This window comes from Chiloscyllium punctatum, chromosome 8, assembly GCF_047496795.1.
Source record: "Chiloscyllium punctatum isolate Juve2018m chromosome 8, sChiPun1.3, whole genome shotgun sequence".
Classification (NCBI taxonomy): Eukaryota; Metazoa; Chordata; class Chondrichthyes; order Orectolobiformes; family Hemiscylliidae; genus Chiloscyllium; species Chiloscyllium punctatum.
This window is the reverse complement of record NC_092746.1, coordinates 52314279-52327914: the sequence shown is the minus strand read 5'-3', so window position 1 is coordinate 52327914 and position 13636 is coordinate 52314279. Positions and strand designations below refer to the sequence as shown.

The window sequence follows — 13636 nt, the reverse complement described above, 5'->3', positions numbered from 1 at the left end:
GACAGACAGGGTAGATGCAGTTAAGGTGGTTCCCCGTTTGGGAAGTCTAGAACCAAGGGTACAATTTAAAAGTAAGAGGGATGCCACTTGGGAGATGAATTTTTTTCAAAATCAGAATCTTGTGAACGCTTGGAATTCTCTGTGACAGAGGGGCTGTGGAAGCTCAGCCTTTGAATATGTTTAGGTTGACATTGACAAATCTCCAATTTCCAATAGAGTCCTATGGGGATAGGTTGGGTAAAAGGTGCTGAAGTGTTTGATCAGCCATGATCACCTAAATTGTGAGCCAGACTTGACAGGCTTAAATGGCTTTATTTCTGTTCTGTCATAATTGTTTTTGCTGCAACTCCATGCCAATGATGGCTCAACCAATCGGCACCCTCTTCCCATGATGTATAAAATGGTATCCCATTGTTCAAGTCTTTTTCTAGCATTTCAGTTTTCATGAATGCAAGACAAAAAGCTTCAAGTTGCTGTCTTATTTTAGCAACATTTTTCTAATTATTTACTAATGATCTCATTATGGTTTCTAAAGCACTTGCACTGAAAGCAGAAATTTAATTAACTGGTTATTGTTATTCAGTTCAACTGTCTTGAACAATAGTCTTGCATTGGCCACTCTCATGCTCATTGACATAGTTCTCATTTAAAAAGAGACCAAGTTTTCTTTCTCTACTCCACATTTTCTTCTCAGTAGCCTAGATTTATGCCTTCAGAGTCTGGTAACCTACCCACCATGTGTTCTTGTGATATATTCATAATCAATTCTTCTTCTATTGTTGCTGCTTGTTAGTTTTGTTTTTTCCTTAAATTAGATTGTTCCCCCAAATATTTATAAATGCCAGAGCAAAAGCTTTATTTAAAATTCCTGCCATAGACCATATTTCAACAATTAGTGTTTCTGAGCACTTTTATTCTAGGCTTTAATTTCATTTGCTAATATTTCCTATGTACCTTTTGACTTCTTGTCACCTCCTGACCAGAATTTGCAAAATCTTTAATAGAAGTTTTAATTATAAAATTAGCAAGAAAAATAATGAGGCTTCTTTGTTTTTCATTTTAAGTTCTTTATATCATCAATTTGCTCCTATTATTTTGTGCATAATTAAATGATTTCAAATCATCCAAAAACCCTAGATCTGTCCCTGACTCAAATTGTCCTATCTGAAAGACCTAAAATAAGAGCAGGGGTAGATAGGTGTCTGAGCCTTCTCTGCTAGTCAGTAATCTGACAGCTGATCTTCTACATCACTCTACTTTCCTGACAATTATATTGGAATTTAATACTGCGCATCAATTACACTCTGGGTTTGAGAGCTACGAAAATGCACGATAACCCTTGAGTGAACACATTAGTTCTGGATGTCGTTTCCAGTGCAAATATCCTCCTAGCATCAAGCCCTTTAAAAAAATTATATGTTGCAAGGACCACCCTTCATTTGTAAACTCCAGGGAATGTAGACTTAGTCTACTCAATCTTCTCTGTTAGGATACTGCCCTCATCCCAGGAGAGAGACTATAGTATAATTATAGAAATTTAAGGAACAGAAGGAAGCCTTCTTTTATAGTTAGATGAGATGTGGGCATCACAGGTAAGGCCCACGTTTGTCCATGCCTAAATGCCCTTGAACTGATCGGTTGGCTGTCTAGGCCAATTTAGAGGGAAGTTGACAACATTGTTGTGCACCTGGAGTCTCATGTAGTTCACACCATATAATGACAGCAGATTTAACTTGCTAAAGGACATTAGTAAACCAAATGGGGATTTATGCCAATCCATAATGCTTCCCTGGTCACCAATAAACTAACTATAATTACAGACTTCTTAAGAATTGAATTCAAATGTCATCACTTGTCATCATGGAATTCAAGCCTATGCCCTGAGAATATTAACCTGGGGCTCTGCATTATCAATCCAGTTACATTACCACTACACCCACTGAGCATGTGCCAGCTGTAAAAGAGCTCACCAGTCCCATTTACTAGTTCTTGTCCTGCAGTCTTATTACAGCTGTTGGTATGTATATTCAATTGCAATGAGGTTTTCTATCTCTATCACCATTTCACATGTTAAGCTCCAGATTTTTTCTCTGGCTCTTGTGGAAATAAAGCTCCTTTAACTCCCCTCTAATTCCTGTACCAATTATTTTAAATCTATGTCCCTCAATGTTGATCTCTATTAAGATACTCCTGCTTCTTTCGGTCCATTCTCGGCCCCTCAGATTATTGTAAACCACTTTGAAACAGGGATGACTGGGTGTTTTTTTTTTAAAAGAAAGCCAATGCTTGGATATTGATTCTTTTGCCATATCTAAATCTCTTTGTTCTTGTCAGTGTCCTTGTAAATGTCATTTGTAACCCCTCTAAAGTGATTACATCCTTCCTTGTAGTGCTTTGATCAGAACCATTCACAGTAGTTGACTCTGGTTAGCCTCTGCTAATGAAATCTTTCCACCTTCATCACCTTATCTAATTGTCATGCCACCTTCAGGGATGCTTGGGCAGAAATTCCAATGTCCCTCTGCACCCCTCCATATCCCACTATATACTGTGCATTCCTTTGCCTTTTTTTCCCTTCACACTTCTCCGGATTGAATGTGTTTTACCAACTTTTTTTGCCACCTGACCATTTCATTGCTGTAGACTGCAGGAATCTATCAATCTTCCTCATTGCTGAACATATTGCCAAATTTCATATCATCTGCAAACATCTAAACAATGACTCCTTCATTCAAGTCTAATGAATCATGAAAAGCAAGGGGTCTAGTGGTGGGAATTGCTGAAATGCCATTGGAAACAGCTATCCAGTCACAAGAAACAAACCTCTGCTGACCATTACCTTCCGACACAGAGCCAACTTTGTGTCCCATTTGCTACTTTCTCTTGAGTCCTATGGGCTTCTGCCTTATGACCCATCTGCTATGTAGATCCTAACAAAAGGTTTGCCAATAATCCACATTAACTATGTAAAAAGCTACGTCCTCAATTGATCAAACACTACTTTCTCTTCACAAATCCATACTAACAGTCCTTGATTTATCGGTGTATTTTTGAAGTGATGATTACAATTGTTTCTCTGTTTCTCCCAATACCTTTACCCATCACTGAATTTAGGCTGACTAATCTGTGATTTAATTGGTCTATCCCTTTGCCTCTAGTGATTGTAACAAGGTCAGCCAGGTGGATCTCATAGAATTAATTCCATGATTGGGGCTGTTAATCTGGTCCAATCAGAGAGCCCTGACCGACAAAATAAACGGGTGTACTAAAATGAAAACAAATGTCAGAGGCTCTGTTCAATCCAAGAAAAAAAGGCAAAAAAAAAGGGGGTACTGCTGTTAGGTGGTAGTGCGGGAGAAAATAAAGAAAACCAGGAGTGTCAGAATCCTGTTTTAAAGAAAAATAAATAGGAGTGTCAGAGCTTCAGGGAGCTGGCTCCAAGGGAGCTAGGGCAGTGTGTGAAGGACTGTCCACTTTCAAAAAAGGGTGTACCGCTGTTAGGTTATAGTGTGGGGGAAAATAAAGAGGGGGAAAAAAAACAGGAATGTAAGGAGAAGAAAAAGAAAAAGAAAAAAAGACAAAGAATAATCAGGGGTGTCAGAGGTTCTGTTCATTGACAGCTGGCTCTGAGGAAGCCAGACCAGTGTCAAGCACTCCATATGTAAATAAAGGGTGACTTGGAGATGAGATACCAGCTTCTGTAGAGTTATTTCAAAAGGGAAATGGAATATTGTTGTTTCAAGGGGAATGGAATATAAAATAGGCATGTTTTGCTGCAGTTGGACAAGGCATTGGTGAGAAAGCATCTGGAGTACTGTATATATCTTTGATCCTTAAAAAGGGACATAATTCTGTTCGAAGCAATTCTGAGAAGGTTCATCCAGCTGATTCCGGGGGTGAAGAAGTTATCTTGTAAGAAAAGTTTGGGCCTGTATCCATTAGAGATTTTTTTTTAAAGAGGTGATCTTATTGAAACATGTACGATCCTGAAAGGAAATTAACAGGGTGTATGCTGAATGGATGTTTCTCATTGTGGGAGAGATTAGAATGAGGGGCGAACGTTTTTAATAGAAAGAGTTTCCCACTAATACAGAGATGAGGAAGATATCTTTTATCAGAGTACCATAAGTCTGTGGAATATGCTTCCTGAAAAAGTAGTGATGGCAGGATCATTGAATATTTTTAAGGTTGAGTTAGGTTCTTGATTAACAAGTAAGTCAAAGGGAAGGGGTAGGTGGGAAAGTGAAGTTGAAACCACATTTGATCAGTAAGTACTTTTCAAGTTGCAGAGCAGCCTTAAGGAGTTGAATGATGATCTTGCTCCTAATTTGTATTTTAATATGAAACAATTCTGCAATTTACCCACTCAATTAGTACAGATTTAACTTAACCTTACTCTGACTGCACTTCTCTCAACACCATTCCCATTCACCACAATGATACTGCTGTTGATTCCAGAAATGTTGGGCTCATAACTAAACTTCACCTTTCACCTTAATACTGTATCTAAGCATTCCCTAGCTTTCCACACTCCCTCTTCTGTATATCAATCCTGTTCTCCAAGTCCCATACCCTGTCACACTTTGCATCTCTCCCTGAGTCACTTACAACTGCATTTTAAGTTTAAGTGCCTAGCTTTTAGCTGTCTATTTTTGACATTATCCACTGATTGGGAATAGGAGCTGTGGCTTCAACATAAATGCCACAAGCTTCAGAAACAAAACAGACAGACACACTCAACCCCTGTAAAGGACCAAATTTTGCTTGTACTGTAAATCACTTTTGAGATTTCTCCAGATATGAAACATACTATATAAATGCAACTTTTTCTTTCTTTGATTGAAATACTTGTCATATTATCTTACCTCAAAGTTTTAGGAGCAATCTGTCCATTATCTTCGATGAACATTGCATCCAAGTGAAGCTTGCTTTGCAACCCAGAAGAAATTTGGGCCCAGTAAACCGTGTTTTTCATATGCTTTGTTTCATCCCAAGCATTTTGATACTCCCTCTACACTTGCTTTGTTTTCCTGCCTCCATTCCATGCCATTTCAAGTCAAGAAATTCCAGCCCTCAGTATTTGACATTAGCTTCCCTTTTTGACGTCCAGAGATTTCTGGATTTGGGAGTTCCATTTTTGTTCTTTGCAGGAACAGTTCTTTTTCTGAACATTCACTGTGTCCTCATTGAATGCCTGTCACTACTTTGACATGAATTTACCTTTTTAATTGCTAATACTATTTTAATCTATTTCTAAGCTCTATTTATAATCCACTTTTTTTCCTAAATGATAGCTTGGTAAAATTGGCCTTGATCTAGTTGAAAACTTTGACTCTGACAAAGATTGGGAGTAATAGAGTTTTGCAGCATAGAAAGAGGACCTGCATTGATTATCCAGCACTTATTGACTCAAATCCCATTTTATGGCAGTTGGCCCATGTTTTTTAAATGCTCTGAAGCTTAAGTAATCATTTTAAATACTTCTGAAATGTTGTGATAGTTTCTGCCTCTACCACCATTTCAGTCAATGATTTCCAGCTACCCACTACCCTCTGGTGAAATAAAACTTCAATTCCCCTGCTCTAAGTTAAATATAGAAAATAAGAGCTGGAATAGGCCATTCAGTCATTTGAGCCTGTTCCACCATTCAATTTGACCATGGCTGATCATCTAACTCTATCCTGTTCTCACTTTCCCACCACACCTTCTGATCCGTTTAGCCCTAAGAACGATATCAATTGAAAACATTGAATGTCATAGCCTTAACTGCTTTCAGATTCAGAGAATCCCACAGGCTCATCACACTCTGGGTGAAAATGTTTCTCCTCATCTCCATCCTAAATCGCCTACACCATATCCTTAGACTGTGATCCCTGGTTCTGGACTTATTTCCCACTCATCAGGAACATCCTTCCTGTGTTTAGCCCTGTTAGCATTTTATAGTTTTCTGAGATCACCTCTCATTTATCTAAAGTCCAGTAAATAAAGACCTAATCAATCCAGTCTGTCTTCATACATCAGTCGTGCAATTCTAAGAATTAAATCGATGCCCCCTGATTATTCATCCCTCAACTAAGAAAACATTTTTCCTATCTTCCTATGTCTCTCATAATTGTATATGCCTCAATTAGGTCTTGCCTTTTTTCCATAAGTCTCACAGAATTAAGATCACTACTGTCAAAATGTTCTACTAACAGTAATTTTTTCCACTTCTCCAGCTCTGTAAAATGAAGTCCAGAACCGTATCTTCTCTCCTTGGGCTTGCTACCTACTGGCTAGTAAACTTCTATTAAATGCATCTTGAGAACTTTACACTCTCTATGCACATTGTAATGATTACATCCCTGTTAATATTGGGGTAGTTGAAATGACCCACTGTTACTGCCTTATTATCACAATCGTGTTTTCATAATTACTCTTCCATCATCTTCTGACTGTTTTGCAAACTGTAGTATATTCTCACAGGTGTGACGGCTCCCTTTGGTTCTTCACTTCAACACACACACAGCCTCATTTGATGATTGTTCTAGTACATGTCCCTCCTCACAGCTGTAAATGTTTCTTTAACTAATATGCCACCACTTCTTTCATTACTTCCCCTCTCTATCTCATCTGAAAATTTTGGAATTATAATGTTCAGCCACTTTTCCTATTATTTTTCTTCGGCCGTCTTTCAGTAATAGCTAAGACGTCATACTCCTCTACACCCACATCTCATCTGCCTTATTTTCAACTCCCTGCTCCATTCTTCAAGTTCCTTGACTCTTTTTGTGTTAAGGTAAGATAAATTAAATACCTTATGTACTTGCTGTCTCATCTCTCTCTTGTTTTCTATAAATATCTCTTTCTCAAATTCTCTTGATGTTTGTTTTACGCACTCTTGTGCATTCTAGTATATCATCAATTCACTCCACCTTTTCTTCAATAAATGTAAACTCAAGTAAACCTGACTGTATTTGGTTCCCTGATCAAATCATTTTCATTGTAAATAATGTTTAATATGTTATAGCCTGGCAAACTGGAAATGAATCTTCACTCCTACTCTTTTTTTTTGTTTTGTCCCTAAAGCAATTCTCAATTCATGCTATTACACTGCCTCCACTCCCCAAGAACCCTAATTTTGTGCAATAAACTCATGTGTGGCATATTTTTCAATATTTCTATCAAAATCTAAAAACACTACAGTTATTGTTTTCTCTTATCTACCCTGCTATTTACAACCACAACACTTCCTAACAGATTCATGAAATAAGTCCATATTGACTTTTTTCCCATTCATATTCTGATTTTTCTTTTTCAGGTTTCTGTTATGATGTAATGAATTTAACCAGGGATCAGGCTATTTTGGGTCAGATGATGTGTAATGGGGCAGGTCCAACAAATGATCTTTGCGTAAAAGATGCCCTAGAAAACAGTGACCATAACAAGGTAGAATTTAGCATTCCGTGTGAGAGGGAGAAACTTAGGTCAGAAACAGCTGTGTTAATTTAAGTGATGGTAATTACAGAGGAAGGAGGGCAGAGCCAGCTAGTATGGACTGGGAAAGAGGTTTAGCAGCAAAGACAATTCAAGAACAATGACAGACACTCAGAAGATGGTTCACAGCCATATGTGTGTTAACTTGGATAGAGAATCGACTAACTAATAGAAGACAGAGAATGGGACAAAGGGAACATTTTTAATGATAGCAATCTGATTATATAGTAGCATGCCACAGATAGTAATACTGGGGTCACATTTATTTACAACATAATAACGGCTTGGATGAGGAAAATGAATGTACTATAGGCAATATAGTACAGAAAAATAAGTAGGAAGACAAATTGTGAGGGTTACACATAGCCTGTAGAGAGATATATAGACAAGTTAAGTCAGTAGGCACAAATTTGGCAGATGGAATATAATGTTGGAAAATGTGAGGTTATGTCCCTTGGCTGGCAGATGGAATATAATGTTGGGAAATGAGGTTATGCCCTTTGGCAGGAAGAACAGAAGAGGTTAATATTATTTAAATTGAAAAATAGTGTAGGAAACTAGCACAGAGGGAATTCTGACCATCCTGCACAATTAGGAATGTTTGTCTTTTATTTCAAAGGAATGGAGTTTAAAAATTTGGAAGCCTTGCTAAAACTATACCAGGTACTAGTTAGAGTATACCTGGTATACTGTGAATAGCTTTGGTCCCATTATTTAAGGATAAGAAAAACTGGCTTTGGAAACTAAGGGTAGTGTAGATGCTAGGTCATTAAGTATATTCAATACTGAGGTAGACAAACGTGTCTATCAGTAAGGGAATTAAAGTATATGGGGCAGGGAAAGAAAGTGGAGTTGAGGATCATCAGATCATCCATGATCTCATTGAATGTTGGAGCAGACTTGATGAGCTGAATAACCTACTCCTACATCTTATGGTTTAATAATAGATCTTGGCATATTCCCTGCGACTGAGGTCAGGAACTAAACCCGTAATTCCTTGTTTGCTTTCCCTCTCATTCTTGAATAGTGGGATTATGTTTGCCACCTTTCAAGCCATGGAATCTAGAGAATTTCAGTCAATCTAAAACCATTCATTTATCATCTCTGATGCCATGTCTTTGAAAATCCCAGGATGCAGGCCATCAGCTGCAAAGAAAATGTTATTGGCTGGTACAATTACAACATTTAAAGGCATCTAGATGGGTACATAGAAACAGAGGTTTGGAAGTATATGGCTCCAAATGCTTGCAAATGGGACTAGATTAATTTAGGATATGTGAAGGGTCTGCTGTACAATTCTATGACTTTTAGCCTTATTGATTCCTACGATGCCTTTTACTAAATTCTCATTCTTACTAGATTATGAGAACATTTGGGAATTAACAATGTTCTTTTACCATTAAAATTTCCCCATGATAATTTCTCATTTCTCTTCCTCAAAGGACCCACACTCACTTGTGGCTCTTTTCATTTTTATATGTAAAAGCTTTTCCAATCTATTTTAAAGGCTCTTATTTTCACTTTTTTTTATTCATAATCAATTTCTTACTCAACCTTCGGATTCTAAATGTTCCCAATCTCAAGGATTACTACCTTGTTTGGAAAAGCTTCTACAAATAAAGTATTCTGCAGTATTCATTCATTTATTTTGTTGTAAATGATTTACAGAGATGCTATCTTTAGCTTCAGATTTTTTTTATATAGTTCATATATAACCTTATCTCAAATGCCCGTGTTACCTTTTTAAATTCACCTTTCTTCCTGATCTGCTCTACTACTTGTATGTGCTACTCTGCTTTACATCCTTAACTTCTTCTCTTGCTGCTTTAAAATCTATCCTTTCCTGTATACTCCTGAATCTTTTCAACTTAAAAATAAGTTGCATAACGCTCATGGAAGGGGAAAGAAACAGTGTTTTGATTTGATAAAGGATTGCTTGTTTTCTATTCAAGAAAATTCTGTGGTTAATATCATAAATTGCAATCCAAACTCTTCTGAGTTTGCTTTCAGATTTAACCATTTTCAAAGGAAAATTGTTTTATTGCTTTCAGTACTAAAATTTTAATTCAAGTCAATATAATTTTGTGCTTTTTATGTTGTCTACTAACGTGTTTCTGTGATTATTGTTTACAGCAAATTGCACCTTCATTTATTTATCTCTGTTTATTCTTTCAGTTCAGTTTTCTGTCCGTCACCTCATCCCTTAGTCCTTTCTGGCGTATCCATTACCTTCTGCCTGCTTTTCTTGCCTTTTTTTCTTTTGTGTGTAACGTGGTGGTTGGTGTGGTGAGGAGGGAAGCTGCTGAAGCAACTAAGCTTTTATTTCCAGTGGTACTGAAAGCAATGTGAAATGGCAGAGTTCTAAATACTTTGCCCCGTGCCTGTTCACAAGCATAGCTGGCACCCTGGAATGCTCTGATTTCCCTCTGTCCTTAACTCCCAATGGTTTCTCAACCATTGCTTATGCCACAGCTCATTCCTGTCAGTCCCCTTCATCTTAAGTTGCCACATTGTTTTAAAGCAAGAACTGATTTGAAGGTACATACCTCTGACCAGCTAGGATGGGAGAACAAATTACCTAAAGGACACAAAAAAAAGAACCACAGATGCTATAGGTCTGAAATAAAAACAAATTGCTGGAAAAGCTCAGCAGGTCTGACAGCTTCTGTGGAGAGAATGGGGTGACATGGTGGCTCAGTGGTTAGCACTGCTGCCTCACAGCACCAGGGTCCCAGGTTTGATTCCAGCCTCGGGTGACTGTGTGGAGTTTGCACATTTTCCCCGTGTCTGCGTGGGTTTCCTTCGGGTGCTCCGGTTTCCACCCACAGTCCAAAGATGTGCAAGTCAGGTGAATTGGCTGTGCATTAGTGGGAGGGAAATGGGTCTGGGTGAGTTACTCTTCGGAGGGTCGGTGTGGACTGGTTGGGCCGAAGGGCCTGTTTTCACACTAATCTAATCTAATTTAAATCAGAGTTAATGTTTCCGGTCCAGTGACCCTTTCTCAGAACTGATTCTGAAAAACAAGGTGAAGGATGGATTCTGAAATCTTCTCCACAGTGGCACCCATTGATCAGAACCTGCAATTACATTGAGTTGAAATGGGAAAAGAATAATGGCATTATTTACCTTGGGGAGACTGGATGCTAAAGTTTGACCAGAAATAATTATTGCAGAAGTAAAATTGAAGGCATTAAGTAATTGTTCTATGTGATATTTTAGTACAATTTTTAAAATGATTTTAAATGTTGATTGAGTTTAGGAAGCAAACAACTTTGTATTCTAAACGCCCTGAATTGATTCTAAATGTTGCTAGCTAAGATTTGTCAAAGATCTATTTTGAGTATTCTTTTTCCCAGACTAATCCCTTTTTATGGGTTGTTTGAGACCACCCAGCACATTTGCAGCCGCCAAATGAGGAAACCTTTTCATTCTGCGACCTTGGAAATGAAATATAAAACAAAATTTCAAATCTAAAATCATGTTGCACATATCCATTGTATTGATAAAATTTTAAAGTTAGGCTGACCGTGTTTGTAAGTGCACTGTAAACATCAAAGAAACGTGCCTTTGCTTATTTAATGTCAGAATAGAGTGTTAATATTGCTGGTCATCTCCCTGCAGATCGCCATGGGTTAAAAGAACCAAAGAAAGTGGAAGAGTTGCAAACCCGAATCGTCAGCTGCCTGAAGGAACACGCGTTATTTAACAGTACCGGGGAAAACAAAGGGCAGCCGTGGTCCAAGGTGCTAGGCATCATACCTCAGTTGCGTACTCTTTGCACGCAGGGGCTCCAACGCATCTTCTACCTAAAATTAGAGGACCTAGTGCCACCCCCAGCTATTATTGACAAGCTATTTCTGGATACACTGCCTTTCTGAGACGTCTTACCTCTATCTTCTTGGCAAGCTAGTGCACACTTCAGTGGATTGTGATGAAAACAACAGCTGGTGAACTGGCTTCTGTCCCCTAGAAAGCAGTTCGAACTAGCCACGTCCAAGGACTTCTCCTGGCGCTTTACTCTGCAGGATCCGATACATTTTTTAAAAATAAAAACTGTCTGCTTGCTGCTTATGGGAATTGCTGACGTGCCACTTGGGAACGAGACCCGTCATGATAGAAATGATTATCTGACGTTTTTCAGTCTGTAACATGTCGTCCCAACGTTCTTGGGTGATAGGAAACTTTTTAAAAATGTCAACAACAAAATTGTTACAAAGGTAGTACGCTTTTTATTGTGATTGATGCCTTTAGTATAGCTCCTGATGTGTCATATGTACAGCAAATAGTGGTGCAAGAAGGCATCTCTGATGAAAAATTCTGATTTTAGAATGCAGCGATAAAAGGCTGGCTCTCCCGTTCAAGTGCAATTTTTTTGAAAGTGCTACAACTTGGAATTTTTTTTGTTGGTTTTGATTTTTTTAAACTCTAATTTATTGTAATACTAAAAGAATTTGAAATACAGGATTTGTTGGCACTAACTTTACTGACAAAGTTACCTGAACTTGAATTATAATGATATTTGTACTGATACATATACATGTGACGTGGGACACTTTGTGAACCGGAAGAGCACTTAAACATTGCTTAGAGAAAAAATATACGGAGTATAAAAAACACACTTTTAATTTTTAACAATCTTTTATGCAGTGTTTTAAAGGATGATCACAGAGCTTGGACGTAAGAATATTGAAGTACAAGGGCAAGATCTTCTGAGTCAGAATTGGTTAATCCACCAGACTGTTTTACAAATCAAGCAGGTCTTACTGAATACTGTAGTTGTAAGAATGTAGGTGCTAGAAGGGATGCAGTCACCTGCATTATACATTCCGTGTTCGTAAAAGTTTTTGTATGATGTTTATACTGTTGATGCCATATACTAATACAAAAATACTTTTGTTGCATAATGTCTTTATTTGTATAAAGATTATATGCATGTTATTGTAATGGCTTTGCCTGTATTTATTGCGACAATTGCCAGTTGCTCAGAGTAACTCTGCAGGCTGAATTCAGGAACCCTAGCTGTTAAAGGGCAGTGCCTTGCTTTTGACAACAGAGTGTATTCACAAACCATCTCTGTGCTCCTTCAGCATTCGACAGTGTTTTATCGTGTTAACCTGTGTGTTTTCAGATGTTCAGTACATTGTACATAGGCAGAAATGTAAATTAAAATATTAAATTGAATAACGTTTTATCAGAACACACTTGGCTTTGGAAGATTTGTTTTGAAATTACATTTACATTTACATTATTTTCAGTTCTATCAATGGTACATTGCACTTTTTCCATTTTGATTCAATTTATATTTTATTTCAATTGATGTTTTAAGGCAATAAACATTATAAAAATGTGATATTAAATGTATTACTTTATCTTCTTGGTCTCAAGTAATTGACAGAATGGGTTAAATACACAGTACTGGGCCTTGACTGCGACTGCTCAACGATGAGCCACAAAACGTTACATGAAAATAGCCCAAAATGAAAAGTAGGTTTTATGACAGTCAGCTTTTAGGCCTGGATAGGATGGCTGTTGGAAGGTGCCTTCTAGAGAGTCACAAGCATGAACCACTGTTTCTGGTGTCAGTAAACAATGGGATAGTCATGACTTTTATGGTAGTATTGTAATGCTAGGGTCTTTTAAAGTTACCTATTTTATAAGACAAAATATGAAATTTGATAAAATTTCATTTGAATCAGAATAATCAAGATTGCTGTTGAGCAATGAAAAATCCAAACATTGTCTATATTAGATCAGTTTTTTTTTTGTTTCAGTATTTGCATGGTCTATATCTTCCTTTTTTTTAAAAAGGATTACCGTCCAGTTAATCATTTTTAATTGAAATGTAATTATAATGTCACAGAGCTAGTTACTTTTATTGATGTCAACTTGAACTATACATTGTAATTATGAATGACATTCTTTCTTATGATTATTTGATCAGTGTTCTCTCACATTTTTGTCATTAACTATCAATGAGAAATACAAGAAATCACTGTTTCTTGTGAAATATCATATTTAGAAAATGGGTTAACGTGGTCCTTAAACAGATTCGTTACAAGTCCGGGCTCCCATTCAACCAACCTCCAGTGCTAATGCCTCAGTAAAAAGAGAACCCTGATTCATTTGTGGAGAGACACAAACAATGCTGCACATATCCAAG

The 13636-nt window shown here is 37.4% G+C and overlaps 1 protein-coding gene across 4 annotated transcripts in view; it reads left to right on the top strand.

Annotated features, from left to right (window-relative positions):
• The window catches only part of nr4a3 (nuclear receptor subfamily 4, group A, member 3), a 29012-nt gene extending 16356 nt beyond the window's left edge, over nt 1-12656 (top strand). For 3 of the 4 annotated variants that reach the window (XM_072575560.1, XM_072575559.1, XM_072575561.1), the window contains one exon: nt 11098-12656. In XM_072575560.1, the coding sequence (XP_072431661.1) occupies nt 11098-11354 (257 nt within the window). In that variant the 3' untranslated portion in view covers nt 11355-12656. The remainder of the gene's footprint in view (nt 1-11097) is intronic. The other variant, XR_011961345.1, reaches the window with a different exon arrangement.
• Nucleotides 12657-13636: the final 980 nt, after the last annotated feature.